Here is a 15,475-nt window from a genome sequence, read left to right as displayed (position 1 = left end):
AGTGTACACACAAATAGGGGGGCGTTCCTCTAGCTCTCTACATCCATGGGATATCTGTCATGAGCCTACAAGTCCACATGGAACGACCAAGACCCTCCCATGTGATGTTGGGGGCTTCGGGCTGACTAAACCAGCACTCTTTTGTTTTTCTTTCCTTTTTTTTTTTGAGCGATCATGAATGTAATCACATGTTCTCTGTATAATATTTGCATGTGAGACCACCTTTCAAAGAAATGCTTGTGTCACTGACTCAATGTATCTCAAAACACAAGGAGCTCAGCTCGCTGAACCTGGCACAATCAGGCCTTGTGTAGACTTGAAACAAGTTGGGAAACAAAAACATACATCAACTTATTTATATCCTTTCATTCTACCACAACGAAGGTTGATACACGAGATTGATCTAACCCTGTCTACAACACAATTTCATTTGTGTTATTATATAGTGCCTCAGCACACATCAAAATATATTAAAATGTCAACAACAAAAAGAGGACCTATATATATGAAACTAATCAAGGAACAGGTAGTGCATTCTCTCTGTGATACTTTTGTCTTCTTCCAGCACTGCAATAAAAGAATCACGACTTTTGTGTTGCTGTTTGCTATGTTTCTATGTTGAAGAACCAATTATCTGAAGGCTATATCACTGCACATAGACCCCTTGGATCTGCGTGATGAGTCTCTCAACCTTTGAACTCTGAATCAGGCTGATCCATATCCGTTTGGGTGCGCTTTCTGCCATTTCCATGCCTGGGCAAGGCTTTGGCCAAGATCAGTGTATTGGGCTGTCCAGTTGAGGTCCTTGTAGATTTTCGATGGATCACTGTATACCTCAGCATAATCTCCGGGTCTACGGGCAAGATATTCAACCTTGATGGAAGCTCCTGTTGCCTTCATGCAAGCTTTCACAAACTCATTCACTGATCTACCTGATAAGACAAAAAAACACCATGTTCAGAGACAGAGGAAGGCATATGATTATGATCTTAAATAAAAGGGTATCTTTCTCTGAAATTTTTTTGATCTGGTTATTGGTTATTGATCTTTCAACAACCTTGTCCTGTTCCGACATTGTAGATTCCAACTTTGCCTGGCTCAGCTTTACCAAGAGCTTTGACATGGGCATCTACAAGATCTGTGACATCGATGTAGTCCCTAATGCAAGTTCCATCTGCAGTGGGGTAATCAGTTCCACGAACCTGAAAGAGCAAAGAATCAAATATATATGATTGTTATTCATGTAAAATTAATGGATGCAGCTAATTATACAAGAGTAAAAGAGGGAACTGACGGCACTGAAATGAGCATGTAGAATACCTTTAGCCCTGGAATGATTCCCAGAGCTGCATCAAAGCAAGCACCAGATATCCGTCCATGCTCACGAAGCTCTGGCCTTGGAGCTTCTCCTAGACGTCCCTCTGGGTCTGATCCAATCACATTGAAGTATCTAATTTATACAGAGCAGGAAAGAGGTTAGAACTATTCCATGTATTGCAATCTAATATAGGCTGCTGAAAACCAACCTTAAAATCATGACAGCCATGTTTGATTGTTTCTTTGATTTTGTAAAATCTAAGATGATGTCCTCTGCCATCTTCTTTGCCTTACCATATGGATTGATAGGATTCTGCAGTGGTTTAGAAAATAGTTAGAATCATGACAGCATCTATAAAATTAAGGAAGGTAAAAACTCATGGATTGAGAGGCTAACCTGAGGAGTTGTTTCTACAATAGGCATCGTATCAGGTTCACCGTAGGTTGCACATGTACTCGAGTAAATCAGAGTATTTACATTGTGTGCTGCCATTGCCTCAAGAACTGTCAATGTGTTTGATGTTATGTTGTGGTAGTACCTGTTATAGCAGTGTTAACAGAGTATATACAGTTGGTTAGGAAGAACAACATTTTCTGCACATGACTTTTGCACGGTGAGCTAATACCAAGGAAGCAGCATAGAAAACAGTTGGAACAAAAAAAAATCAAACCTGCACTACATCCATTTAAACTATAGAAGCATTTTGAGCTAAAGATGAAGATAGGCTTCCAAGAATGACAAAAATCGTGTGGACTTCCATTATAAATTTAATTTAATTTAACAAAATACCACATACACATCAAAGAAAAATCAACAGAAGCTTTGAAATACTTGAGCAAAAAAAAGAAAACCAGCATATTACATGCCTAGAACAAGCCTTTACCTGAGTGGCTCCATTGTGCTCTCACCAACATAAGCAACAGCAGCAAAGTGCATAACAGCATCAAATGCATTCTCCGAAAATATTTTGTTCACCTGATTATTGGTTAAGTGCAAAACAAATCTCAGCAATACATTTTATGTAAGGGGAGGGGGAGCACTAAGTTATTAAACTTCAAAGGAAGGATACAGCTTTGGCATCGCCCAAATCAGCATAAATAAATTGAAGCCTTCCAGGTTCTGGAAATAGCCGTTGAAGAACTCTAACAGCTCCCATGTTCCCTCTTGATAAGTTATCCTGTAAACATTAGTTGCTGTTACCATCAGACTGTTAGTGAGGAATGGAATGGGAGATAGGAATAAGAGATTACCACAATGGTAACTCGGTAGTTGTCACTAAGGAGACGAAGAGTAGCATGTGAGCCAATATACCCAGCTCCCCCTGTTACTAACACATGGGTCACCCCAGTTTCACGGCGAGAGAACTGCAGGAAATGTGAGTGCATCAACAAAATGCCTCCAGTTGGAAAGATTAAAAAAAACTATTAATAAAGAACTACACGCATGAATTGAACGACTTCTAGGAAATTACTGAAACTGTGCAACTGTGACAGAGTTATAACTATCAAGAACAAATGATGCTTATATGTATCAGTAAAATAACCCTGGTACAATAGCACAGATGTATTAGTAAAATGACCCAGTCACAATAATGTATCAGGATAAAATAACCCTTGCACAATAGAGTTACAACAGCAAGCATTAAACCATGAGAATAGAAGGCATCATTCATCGCACAAATGTCTCATCCAATCACCATAATGGCAGTTCCCACATGAACCCATCGCGTTGATGTTCCATGGAAAATAAGCAGTGTACTTAAGTCGTCTGGAAGAAGGAATAATGACAAGTAGTGCCAACTCAACAGCAAGCGACAGTGACATGGGGGGTAGTTCTTGTGGAGAGATTCAGCACGTACCACGCTGGTACCGCTGAAACTGGGGGACTGTTTCAACACGATTATGCACATCACCGTGAGTGCAGCTGCCACGGCAATCTTCCCCGTGAAATTAGGCTTCCGTCGCGAATCAGCAAAGTCCATCCCTGTGAAAAAGACAGGGAGAAATTTAAAAGTTGCACAAAGTAAAATATGATGGCTGGTTCAATTGTGGTCCGAGTGCGCGAAAGATCAGTTAATTCTACTCAGCACCACTCATTTTCGGGGATTCAAATATGCAGTCTCATGTGTTTATTGGTTTTGTACAAAAAAAAATTGAACGTCCAGCACACAAGTTTGGGGATTCACATATGCAGTCTCATGTGTTTATTGGTTTTGTACTAAAAACATTTGAAGGTCCAGCACACAATAGAAAGTAAATTTACATGACCAGCTAGTTCAGTTTTTTTTTAATATATATATATATTCTTTTTTGTGGTGCACAGTAAACTTGAAAGGATGGCATTTCGGTTTGAAATTTAGTGGTCAAAAATCACCTCTTTGCTGTTTAAAGACAGATCATTGGAGTTATTATAGAAGCAAAAAAGGGGGGAAACAGAGAGGAGCGTAAAGCCGGGAAGGAATTGATGTACCTGACAAGATCCAAGGCCTAGTGGTCCTAGCCTGGCTTCTGCTTCTTGGGGTTGTTGGCATGTGAAGTCGGCGGCCAAGAATGAAACCGACAGGAACTCGTCTCCCCTCCTCCTACCTTCTGAATCTGCATACCACGCGACCCACGCACGATTAAAATCCATCTCAAGATCAAACCTTTGCATGTGCATCAAAGTAGAGGTACACACGCAGACAGAACAGAAGGATCTCCATGAACAACACGGAGAAAAGGCACCAGTGTCGGCGAATAACAACACCCAAAACGCGTGGCGAGAGCTCAAGAAACGACGGGGGGAAAGAAAACTGGATCACGGCGAGGGAACTCGCTCACCCCACCTCGCGCGGAGTCGCGGTCGCAGATCGACGTTGGCAGCGGCGGGGAGGCGGGAGGATTCGGGCGGCGACTCAGCGTGTCCGCGCGCGCGGAAACGAAGGGGGGGCAGCCCAGGTGTCCAGGCCAAGATGGGACGGGATGGGGAGCGACGCGGAGAGGGAGGGAGGTCAGGTGACAGCAGCTGAGGAGGGAGGGAGGGAGGAGAAGGAGATGGAGGCGGAGCAAGTCGTCGGGAGGGGCGTTTGCGTTTCTAATTTCTATACTACCGGGTCGGGTCGTCATAATAAGCACATGTGGGGTGCTACTGTACCAGAATCTTTTCACATTTTTTGTTCTTCTGTCCAATGAATCTCCTTTTTGCGTGTAGTTGGCTGGCATGCAGTACTCCGTACTACGTATTCCTGAGAATTTGCCAAAAAAAACAAAACAGCTATTTTTTTAAAAGAAAAAACTAATCCCCTGGTAATTTCCTCGTAGCAGTGAGTAGTGATCCCATCGGCCAAACTCTGTTGTGTTTTCTGGTTTCTGCTAGCTGCCCGCTCGTTTGGTGTGATGACAAGAACAGAACGGGCACCTGAGCGCAGAAAGTTGCCGTGCCCTGTCCCTGTGAGTGTGAGTGATGCTTGAGCAGGACTCGAAGCGGGCGCAAGCTTGTAATGGCGGTTTTCGCGAGCTTTGAGTGCCTCCAAATTCAGAAGCTGCGTTGCGAGTTTTGTACAGGACGTGGGGTAGCTTGGCATCGAGAAAGCTGCCAGGATTTGTGCGAGTCAAATTGGCGTGGCTCTCCGCGGCCAGGGCCAGGGGGCCAGGCCCCAGTTCCAGTTGGCCTTGTTTAGTTCCAACAATTTTTTAAAAAGTTGATATTGTAGCATTTTCGTTTATATTTGATAAATATTATCTGATCATGAACTACTATTTTCGTCTATATTTAATACTTTATGTATGCGTCTAAAGATTCGATGTGATGAAGAATTTAAAAAGTTTTGTAAATTTTTTTAAGAACTAAACAAGGCTTCCAATTCCTCCGCGTTGCTCGCGTCACGTGATGGACCGACGGCGGCTTCGTCGTCCACTCCAGCCGTCTACGAGTTTCTTTTTGCTGCCCGTGAAGGTTCGGCTTGGTGTGTACTTGACCGCCCCGTCAAGCGTCAGTGCAGTGATGTGCCCTCCGACAACGGAGGATTCTCAGAGCAGGAAAAACACTGCAGCAAAACGATAATGAGGCCTTGTTTAAAATCAAAAACTTTTTAAAATTCTCTATCAAATCAGATCTCGTGGCACATGCATAAAGTATTAAATATAGACAAAAATAAAAACTAATTGCACAGTTTATCTATAACTACTAGATAAATTTTTTAAACCTAGTTAGTCTATGATTGAACAATAATTACCAAATAAAAACGAAAGTACTACCGTATCCCGAACCAACAAATTTCATGAACTAAACAAGGCCTTAAAAATTTTGTAATTTTTTAAAAAAATTTCTGATGAATCTTACGACACATACATGTAGCGCATATATATATATAACTAGTTGCATAGTTTGTCTATATTTAGAAGACGAATCTTTTGAGTCTAAGTTAGTTCATGATCTGACAATATTTATCAAATATAAACGAAAATACTATAGTGTCCATTTAAAAAAAATACAATTAAACAAGGCCTCAAGGCTTTGTTTGGGGGCTATTATTCCTGAAAAAATTCTACCATTTCAAGATTTTTTGTCACATCGAATCTTACAGTACATGCATGAAACATTAAATATAAGTAAAAAATAACTAATTGTATATAATTCATCAGTAATTTGCGAGACAAATATTTTGAGCCTAGTTAGTCTATAATTGGACAACAGCTCCGTTCGCTTGTCTTATAAGCCGTGTTTTTTCTGCCTGCCAGTAGTATTTTTTATCTCATAATAAATCAATGTACAATACTTTCAGTCATGGCTTTCAGACCAGCGAACAGGCTCAAATACAAACAAAAGTGCTACAGTATCCAAAACCAAAATTTTTCACCAACTAAACAGTCCCTTAGTTGGAGAAATTTTTTGGTTTTAGATACTGTAGCACTTTCTTCTGTATTTGGCAACTATTGTCCAACCATTAACTAACTAGGCAAATGGTCAACGCTACTGTGCGCAAGATTGAGAGATGGTACCTAATCTAACCATGCCTAATCAGACATCGGAGGAGTAGTGTGTTAGGCTGCAAAATATATGCATTTTATTCTAAAAACGTACTCCGTATTCATTGATGATTCCCGTTCCTCTCGTTTTCTCTTCTCTCTCTCTTTGTTTTCTTGTTTGCTTCTTGGAATCTTCCGTAGCTGTGCTGGACTCAGCACGACGACTTGATCGCATCCTGCCTAACGCCTGTAATAAAGCAGCCAAGCACTGGGCTCATTTTCGTGCGCGTTTCGGCGTTTGGGGACTTGGGAGGCTCGCGATCGGTGACGTGACGACAAAAGTTTGGTCACGGCTCAATACCGGTGTGGTGACGGATGGCCCATCACACACAGCAGGAGCAGCCAGTGCACCGGCACCTGCCTTCCAGTGTCAATGGGCAACTACTCGTGTTCGCCTGGGAGTTGGGTGGTGGCCAAACAAGCAACAATGGCAGAACCTGAGGACGATAGCCGATAGCCGATAGCCGGTAAGGACGCGATGGTTCGTGTTGATTTGGTGACGATCGACTGGGCCATCAGCTAGCTATTGGCGAGCTAGTCATGCTCGGCGGCAGAAAAAGGATGAGTGATATGGGCGAAACGAAATGATGTGAATGAAAACAACCAAAAAAAAAACAAGAACCTTTTTATATGTTCGTTTGCAGGCTTGACAGCTGCCTGATGATCTGCCACTGAATGCCTGATTGGCATCCCCTCGTCCCATCCCAGAAAACAGTTCACCACATGCTCCTCAAACATGCACAGGATTCTGAGGTATAGCCGTATAGGCACAGGAACAAGAACATAAACCTGATCGGCTGCCCTGCTTTTGGCTGTGGCATGCAGTATTCTCTACACGAAACAAACATTTGGCCTATATGCGAAATAAGCCTGTCCAAAGGCGAGCAGAAATTTACCCATTGAACACTAGGAAGCACGTTTTTATGCGAAATACACTGTTAAAGTCGATTTTCTCACATCGCTTTGATATCCAACACCCCGCATCGAATATGCTAATCATTTTCAAACAATTGTTTTTTTTAAAAAAAAATAGCAGCAGGTGCACATGGCTGGCTAAGTACATTGCAAACAATAGTTTTTTTTATACAACAAATGCAAACAATAGTTGAAATGGTGTTTGCGGACCACCACAACTCCCTCTCATCACAACTACATACGCAGTTACATACGTATATTGCTGTTCCAAGTAATTCTAATTTCTCAACAGCATATTGCTGTGCCCACTTCCCCGACTGTAATTTGTGAATGAACCATTTACAGCAACTTTATGCAGACCCGAACAATTGTTCGCTTTGCAAAACAACTGCAGTAATGCAATGCACAAAACGCATATCTGGCTTTCAGGCTTTAACCCAGGCTTTTCAGTCAAACAGTGATAGCATGGTCCAATGCTGCTGCTTCCTTGGTCACCAGATTCTTTCCCTGATGTGAATAGATATTAGATCGGATCAAAACTGCAAATAAAACTGCAACAAGTAAATTGCTGAGAGTAATAGTTTGAAAATCTTCATCTAGTGGGCTTAAAAGGCCATCTTGTACGTACAGATCCACATAGTTCTCCACGGACAGTTTACAAGGCTAACATGTGGATTTCATGACTATCAGGCAACCTAGTGAGCAGAATATATTAGTCATGTGGCTAGTTAAGGAGACGAACAGAAAACAGAAGAGCTAAGAAGCTAACTATTTAGGATGCTCTGTTCCTCTTCAAGGATGTAAAAGGCCAAAAAGACTCATGGCATGCATCTTCATATTGTTAGCCTGGAAACTGAATTCACAATGCAGGAGAGGTCCATAGAAGATTAGTTATTCAACTGCCCAAGCATAAATCACCTGCAAATGCATAGATGTGGATTCAGATTGATATTTCATTGAGTATTTGAAAGGTTTTTTAAAATTTGAAGCTGCAAACCTACAAAATTGAATGGATTTTTTTGTCAGCCTTATATATTTCAGGTTGACATCCGTGGAAGCTAACACCAAACTATAATCATGTACAGGCAGCATTCATATAGCCGTGGTACACAAGACTACAAGCACAAACTCAAGCCTGCATTTGTCCACTTGCTCCTCTAACAGAACTTGACGACCCTCATTCAGGAGTCTGGTAAAATTTGAAGTTTCCGTTCATGTGTCTTGTCAGGCCAAGGAAATCACTGATGTGAAAACCAAAATTAGAAGATGGATGTGAGAAGTTTTGTCCAAGTGCCCATCCGAGGAACAAAACCTTGGCCCACCATTTGCTTCAAGACAAGATGTGCATCATCCACGCAGTCCTCACTACAGAGGCCATCAATCAGTAGCTTGTATGATTGGAAACTAGGCCTCACACCTTCTGTACTCATAGTGCTAACAAGGCTTTTGGCTTCAAAAAACTTTCCTAAACTGATGAGACCATCGAGAAGTACCTGATAAGTCCCAGAATTAGGATAACACCCTTCAGAAGTCATTGATTTGAAGAGATCGAATGCCTCAGACACTCTTTCCTCCCTGCAGAGACCAGAGATCAAAATATTGTACACAACTGTATCTGCAGCGATATCCTGCTTCCGCATTCTCTCAAACAGCTCAAATGCTTTATCAACCAGACTACGCTGACAAAGGAAATGCATAAAGGTCGAGTAGGTCGCCACATTAGGCTGGCACCCTTGCTTCGGCATCTCATGCAGCAAGGAGATAGCCTCATCAAATTTACTGCATTGGCACAAACCCTTGACAAGAATATTGAAGGAGCAGGTGTCCAATGTCACCCCAAGCCTGGGCGCGCTCGAGTAGATCTCATGAACAACCTCGTACTGCCGCTTGCACACAAGCATGTGAAGAACATAATTGAACGTCTTGGTAGAAGGCCAACAATTATACCCAGGCATTGCAAAGAGCGTGTCGATGGCTTTCTGAGGATGTTCTGCCACGTTGCCGTACATCTTGATCAGCCTGTAGAAGAACTCGTCCGAAAACCTCAACTTTTCAGTTTTGGCTTTGGACAGCAACTCCTCCACATCACTGAACCTCCTGGCGAAGGCCAGCTTGTCAATCATCAAGCTGTATAGCGCCTCGCTGGGCTTGTAGTCTATCCGGCTGCATGCCTTCTTGAATACACTGTTTATTAGGCTAGGGTCCCTGATGTTTGCAAATATCTTGAGCACCTCATTTGGGGCGAGCCAGTCCTTGTGATCCAATCTTCCCATCCAGTAGCCGTCGTCGCACACTGTGGAGCGAAGTTTCAGGAAAGGAGGTACTGGGCGACGGGCTAAGGCTCTCGACATGATCTGTGGTAAGGAGGTAGGGACTGGGTGAGGACTGAGCATTGGCAGACCCTGAACCCAGGGTATGACCGGCGGAGCCAAGGCCCGGCCACCCTGGGCAGCTGGCCGGGCTCCCACTTACAGTAGAGGCGGGAGGGGAGAGGGAGGTGCGTACGCAGAGTCGCCGGCCGGTGCGCGGAGGACGGAGGCGAGGGCGCGAGGCGACTGGCGAGAGCCGGGAGGGGGAGCCTTCGACGCCGCCGCCGAGCCTGGACTGCCCCTCCGTCGCTGGACGCCGCCGAGGGGGAGCCGCCGACGCGCGGAAGATCCGATTCCTGCGCGGCGCTGGAACAGCTCCGCAGCGGTGCGCCAGCGCGAGAGGTGGAGGATAAGGACGGCCGACGGAGGCACGGAGCTAGAGGACGGGCAAGCGGGGGGCGGCCGGCGGCGGTGTGCACAAGGAGGTCGATTTTGCAAAATTTTCAAGGCCTCGTATCGTAGTATACTCTTTCTTTTTTTTTCTTTTCTTTTTTTTTGTGAATGTATCCGTAGTATACTCTCGTGGGCCGATGGGCTTCTTGTCACGGAAGCCCAACTCTCGTATTTTTTATTGTATAGATACCATACAAATCTGCAGATAACAACAATTTGACCGCGTGGCCTAATGGATAAGGCGCTCGCCTCCGGAGCGGGAGATTGTGGGTTCGAGTCCCATCGTGGTCGATCCCAAATTCTTGAATAGTTTTTTCATTTTTGTTCTTTTGGGGAGCATCGCTGTGCGCTGTCTACATGTCAGTGGCGGCCGAGAGTTGTCTTTTTAACTTTTTTTTTTCTTATTTGTAGCGATTGTCACGTGGTAACAAAATTTTGATTTTGATGAGCATCTTCAAAAGTTTTTCATATTTTGTTCTCTAAAATATAGTGTTTGTTAACTTATAAATTAATACGGGGAGTAAAAAAAAGTTACCTCCAAGAATTTTATGTATTTCTATCTTAAAGTTTTTTCTCGGCATTTTTTTTCTACGACCTAGTCTTATGTTTTGTATGAGAAACCTTGAATTTGTTTCTGTACTTTCTCTTTTACGTTTTTCTTATCTACAACTCTGTCTTTCTTTCTACTTACTAGATGGGACGAAAACCTGTTTATGAGGTGTAGCATTTTAGATAGTCTAGCAAAACACCGCAAAGTGCAAACTCCTTTATTTGTTGATTGAAGGAGAGTGTACCATTTTAGATAGTCTAGCAAAACACCACAAAGTGCAAACTCCTTTATTTGTTGATTGAAGGAGGAGCTTCTTTGTCACCTTCTTTCCGTGACCTTCTTAATTCGTTCGTGTTCGTGTAAATCTTTTGCGTAGAAAAATAATGTCTAAATGCATGAGATATGAGACTATCGCAAGATTTGTTAGTTTTACTAGTCTAAGTAAACTATAGCTTTTCCCAAGATATAAAATCAATTTAACTGAAATTTCTTTCCAAAAAATGTCAAGTCCCATGAGCCCTTCCATGGTGGATACATACGTGTCCTAGGACCTAGCATTATACATGATTTGCATCGAAAAGTTAATCTTAGGACTCACAATAATCTGGACTATATAATACACAAATTCAGCTGGGGTGCTATCGCGATTCCCTTTTCCAATATATCTGTGAGATTGTGACCCCTTGTCATTTGCGCAGCCGCCACACACTAATCATGGGCAATTAAAGGTCAAATACTAATGCACGGGGAGGATAAGCACTGGGGAAGAATGGCCCGTGACCTAATGCCATTAGCCCATTACTCACCGTGACCTAATGCCTCCGCAGAGTGCTGTATGCCATCCTGGCCGACGTACATACGAGTGGGATTTCCAGTGCAAACCAGAAGTGTTGTTGACGAACTGATCGTATCCAACGTCACAAGTGAAGTGGAGCTTATGGAAACCTTGTTAGTGGTCTGGTGGATGCATTTTAGGATCGGAACTGCGCGCATGTACTGAGAACCTTTTGTTATCTTGCTGATTTTTCAAAGTATGACGTATGAATCACACAATGATGGGGTTTATTAATTAGTTTGGTTTTGTTATCTATCATCGATCAGCTATCAATCTGCTTAAAGTTTGTCATGTACAAGTCAATTTGTTGCTCAATGCGCTCCGATTGATGGAATCATCAGGCTTTCTCAGCATCATTTGTCAAAAAAATTCTTCCTATTCACTAAAAGATAATTCACTTTACCAGTTTACCAACAATGGTAAGGATGGATTCACATAAGAGTGGATGGCAGCGGCGGCGACTTTTGCTATTGCACTGCACTAGCCATAATGGAGGAGCATGTTTTGTGAATAACAATTATGAATGTAAACACATATAGTCCACCAGATAAATACGTTGCCTACCACTGAAGCTATAGTGGTAATAGATGAGGATGAAATCAGTCAGGGTGGATGGCAGCGGCGATGGCTTCTGCTATATGGCATTGCACTAGCCATAATCAATTCAAGGATCAACCGGATGGTCATCTCGCCTACCATTAAACCTATAGGGGTAATAGATGAGGATGGGTTCACGAGTGGATGGGAGTGGTGGCAGTTTTTGCTATGGCGCTACACTAGCCATAATCAAGGACCATCTTTTGTGAATCAATCCTTACTTATGAAGGTACATACTCTATTGGATAGGCATGTTGCCTACCACTAAAACAAAAACACCGCTCAGACATTGGAGTAAATCTAGAAAAATATGTGCACATATGCCAAATCGGGGACTTCAAATAGAGTTGTAGGCAAGTTCCACCATGTGGAACTCAACTAGCTAAGCTATGCTAAGTTCACATAAAGGATCATGTGTGTGTGCGCGCGCGCAAGAGTGTTAGGTTGTGGAATAGAGCCATTTAGATACTAGGAGTTATCACAAGATGCCCTATTTGCCTTATAAAACACAAATGATGACTGAACAAACAAGAACTGAGACATAAGCATTGACATTAGAGTAGCCAATCATTGTAACTTTGGAATGAATAAAGGAGAGGCCAAATATGAATGTTTCTTGCTAACTTACATATATCCTAATTTTGTGTCCAACTTAGGGTTTAATTTGTTGTTCACGTATAAGTATATGGATTGTATCAACTAAACTAGACTAGATGTATGAAATGTCATGTGAAAGATGTTGTTAGATTATCTAAGTAAAGATACATAATACGTTGCATTAGACAAAACAATATAACATTATCCCCGAGATATTTATTTGTGTAAACTTTCACGAAGAATATTGTATTTAAGGAGGTTCTAACACCGTAAGTGAGGTAACAGAATATTACTAATGCATACAATGTATTTTTTTTCATTCAATTTATATTGCACAAATAATATCTCACTAACGTCATATATTGTTGTTGTTCCTAGGTATTTTAAAATGGTTTATCAGACTCTACAAAGATATGTTGTATACATACTCGTGTGATGGCATAATGAAAATTGAACATGTGTTATATTATTGTTATAAAAATGACACTTTGAATGTTTTGTTCATAATATTTTTATTATGGATTTATTATCTTATCGTGTGATCTATATGTTTTAAATATAAAATATTAATTGTCCCGTAGCAACGTACGGGTAAAAAAAGCAGCAATTGATTTCGGTAATTTTGAGGTTTCAATTGAGAGTGGCTTAATTAGGGATCGGAGGGGAGGTTGTAGCAAAACTAGTGTGGCCTGGCGGACAAGCACTATGGAGTCCTGGAGACGCGAGTTTAAAGAAAATTTTAGTCACCTTCTCAGGAGGTGCCACCCGTAGAATTTTCAGTGCAGGAGTTGTACTTGTTTACGGATGGGGATCGATCAGAAGTCACAAGTGGGTTTTTGGAAATCTTTGTGGTGGTAGTGGGTGAATGTTACAAGGATTGAAAAAAATTTGTTATCTTCACCCACATTTTCCAACCGTATCGTACCTGCATGCATGTAATTCCACAAGGATATCAGGCACGTGATTATATCACACCATGTATATGTAAAGAAACAGTTAGTGGAACTGTAACAACAAGACACAGATACATTCTACGTAAGCCATCGGTCGAGTAGCATATCGTGGATGCCTACTCAAACTACACAGTGAGTGAGCTAGAGTGATGGATGGTGAATTGTGGAGCAGAGCGTGCAAGCAGTCCACTACTGCACAGCTACCTTTATGACAGTATAAATTGGTGCCCTGGCAAGTGTTGTAGAGCACACACTTGATCACTAGTTAGCAAATAAACAGAGAACCATGGCTTCCCGTTTTGCTACACTGCTTGCAGTGCTAGCAGTTGTGGGCTTTGCTTCAGTTCCCCGTGGTGGTCTGGCAACTGACCCGACCCAGCTCCAGGACTTCTGCGTTGCTGATAACAACAACCTTGCAGGTAAAATATATTGTTACTATACTATGGCTCTTGCTGTATGTACGAGTAGTTTGTTCAATACAGTGTATTTCTAGACATGTATGTATGCATATGCATGTAAAGGCAAGTCATGTGTATGCTATGTGCGATGCCTGTACTGTACTGTCTACTGACATGCATGGGTGGAGTCGACGTGTGCTTGCAGTGCTGGTGAATGGTGTGGTTTGCAAGAACCCGAAGGTGGTGAAGGCAAACGACTTCTTCTTCCACATAGAGCCGATGGCAGCAAACGCGCAGGGCTCAGCCGTGACGCCGGTGGCGGTGACGGAGATCCCGGGGCTGAACACGCTGGGCATCTCGCTGGCGCGCATCGACTTCGTCCCCGGCGGGCAGAACCCGCCGCACACGCACCCTCGCGGGTCGGAGATCCTGACGGTGATCCAGGGCACGCTCCTGGTGGGCTTCGTCACCTCCAACCAGCTGCTCAACAACACGCTCTTCACCAAGCAGCTGGTCATGGGCGACGTGTTCGTCTTCCCGCAGGGGCTCATCCACTTCCAGCTCAACAACGGCAAGACCCCCGCCGTGGCCATCGCCGCGCTCAGCAGCCAGAACCCCGGCACCATCACCATCGCCAACGCCGTGTTCGGCGCCAAGCCGCCCATCCTCGACGAGATCCTCGCCAGGGCCTTCATGCTCGAGAAGGCCACCGTCGACTGGGTCCAGCAGGCGTTCGGCGCGGCACCAGTGGCAGGCGGCGGCGGCGGCGGCGGCTATCCTGGCGGTGGCCTGCCGGGTGGCGGCGGCTATCCTGGCGGCAACGGTACCGGCGGCGGCTATCCGGGGTACCCTGGCCGTGGCTGATCTGTACGCTGGTGGCTCAGCGTCGGCGGCACAAGTGCAGCCGCGCGCGCGGGTCAGGCAGCCATTACAAGTATTGATATGAATAATTTGTACCACACACCAACACAGTACCAATGCGGGCGTTTGTGTTGATCGAGCAGTAGCAGTAGCTCGATCGGGTTGAATAATTGTGGCAAAACCGCACCAAGTGTACTGCAATCTCTTTTACTGTTTCCTCTATATATGAAATGAAATTGGAAGTTTCAGTGTTTGATCTAGTACTAGTAGTGCTATTGCATGTATTTGCATTAGCCGTCCTTTTATGTTGTAATACTCTGCTCCGTTCTACTCACTTTGGCTCTATCAGATCCCAAGTTAAACTTCAATTCTTCGGTTTTGTCTTGTTTAGTTGCAAATTTTTTTGCAAAATAAGAATAGTACCACTTTTGTTTGTATTTGACAAATATTATCCAATCATGTACTAACTAGACTCAAAAGATTCGTCTCGTCAATTCCGACCAAACTGTGCAATTAGTTTTTATTTTCTTTTATATTTAATACTTCATGCATGCGTCTAAAAATTTGATGTGACGGAGAATCTGAAAAATTTTGCAAATTTTTTTAAACTAAACAAGGCCCAAGTTAAACTTTGGCTCTACCTGCCACGATCTCATCCGGGCTCTGCGGAAGCTTTGCCGGCG

The 15,475-nt window shown here is 43.3% G+C and overlaps 3 protein-coding genes and 1 non-coding gene across 17 annotated transcripts; 2 read left to right on the top strand and 2 right to left on the bottom strand.

The window, feature by feature from the left end:
• On the bottom strand, positions 259-4,390 carry LOC110436405 (probable UDP-arabinose 4-epimerase 2). 2 transcript variants are annotated; one of them, XM_021463491.1, is made up of 11 exons: positions 4,143-4,390; positions 3,788-3,912; positions 3,177-3,301; positions 2,569-2,682; positions 2,388-2,495; positions 2,202-2,293; positions 1,715-1,856; positions 1,527-1,630; positions 1,321-1,450; positions 1,058-1,202; positions 259-932 (listed from the first exon to the last, which is right to left on the bottom strand). In XM_021463491.1, the coding sequence occupies exons 2-11, from the start codon at positions 3,846-3,848 to the stop codon at positions 706-708; spliced, it is 1,248 nt and encodes a 415-aa protein (XP_021319166.1). In that variant the 5' UTR covers positions 3,849-3,912; positions 4,143-4,390; the 3' UTR covers positions 259-705. The 2 variants fall into 2 exon arrangements, with proteins under 2 accessions (XP_021319166.1, XP_021319167.1); XM_021463492.1 differs by having other exon boundaries at positions 4,138-4,378.
• Positions 7,324-10,099, bottom strand: LOC8074712 (pentatricopeptide repeat-containing protein At3g14580, mitochondrial). Of its 13 annotated transcripts, none has more exons than XR_002453834.1 (3): positions 8,009-9,738; positions 7,868-7,934; positions 7,324-7,778 (listed from the first exon to the last, which is right to left on the bottom strand). XR_002453834.1 is itself a non-coding variant. In XM_021462390.1 (2 exons), exon 2 carries the CDS (start codon positions 9,588-9,590, stop codon positions 8,499-8,501), a length of 1,092 nt encoding a protein of 363 aa, XP_021318065.1. In that variant the 5' UTR covers positions 9,591-9,593; positions 9,745-10,084; the 3' UTR covers positions 7,324-8,498. The 13 variants fall into 13 exon arrangements, 2 of the variants coding, with proteins under 2 accessions (XP_021318065.1, XP_021318066.1); XR_002453835.1 differs by having other exon boundaries at positions 7,324-7,746; XR_002453837.1 differs by having other exon boundaries at positions 7,324-7,934; positions 8,009-8,157; positions 8,733-9,738.
• On the top strand, positions 10,220-10,292 carry TRNAR-CCG. Its single transcript has one exon. It is a non-coding gene; the product is annotated as a tRNA-Arg (tRNA).
• On the top strand, positions 13,782-15,052 carry LOC8066791 (germin-like protein 4-1). The gene is made up of 2 exons (XM_002448494.2): positions 13,782-13,952; positions 14,137-15,052. The coding sequence occupies exons 1-2, from the start codon at positions 13,820-13,822 to the stop codon at positions 14,793-14,795; spliced, it is 792 nt and encodes a 263-aa protein (XP_002448539.1). The 5' UTR covers positions 13,782-13,819; the 3' UTR covers positions 14,796-15,052.

Source organism: Sorghum bicolor, chromosome 6, assembly GCF_000003195.3.
Source record: "Sorghum bicolor cultivar BTx623 chromosome 6, Sorghum_bicolor_NCBIv3, whole genome shotgun sequence".
In the NCBI taxonomy this organism is placed as follows: domain Eukaryota; kingdom Viridiplantae; phylum Streptophyta; class Magnoliopsida; order Poales; family Poaceae; genus Sorghum; species Sorghum bicolor.
This window is presented reverse-complemented; position numbering and strand designations above follow the sequence as displayed.

Bases quoted from the DNA above. Each gene is read 5' to 3' on its own strand.
- LOC110436405 (XM_021463491.1), bottom strand. From the start codon at position 3,848: ATGCCAACAACCCCAAGAAGCAGAAGCCAGGCTAGGACCACTAGGCCT. The intron at 2,683-3,176 runs GTACGTGCTGAA...CATTTCCTGCAG, and splicing joins GTTTCAGCGGTACCAGCGTG to TTCTCTCGCCGTGAAACTGG. The intron at 933-1,057 runs GTTGTTGAAAGA...TTGTCTTATCAG, and splicing joins CAATGTCGGAACAGGACAAG to GTAGATCAGTGAATGAGTTT.
- LOC8074712 (XM_021462390.1), bottom strand. From the start codon at position 9,590: ATGTCGAGAGCCTTAGCCCGTCGCCCAGTACCTCCTTTCCTGAAACTT.
- LOC8066791 (XM_002448494.2), top strand. From the start codon at position 13,820: ATGGCTTCCCGTTTTGCTACACTGCTTGCAGTGCTAGCAGTTGTGGGC. The intron at 13,953-14,136 runs GTAAAATATATT...GTGTGCTTGCAG, and splicing joins TGATAACAACAACCTTGCAG to TGCTGGTGAATGGTGTGGTT.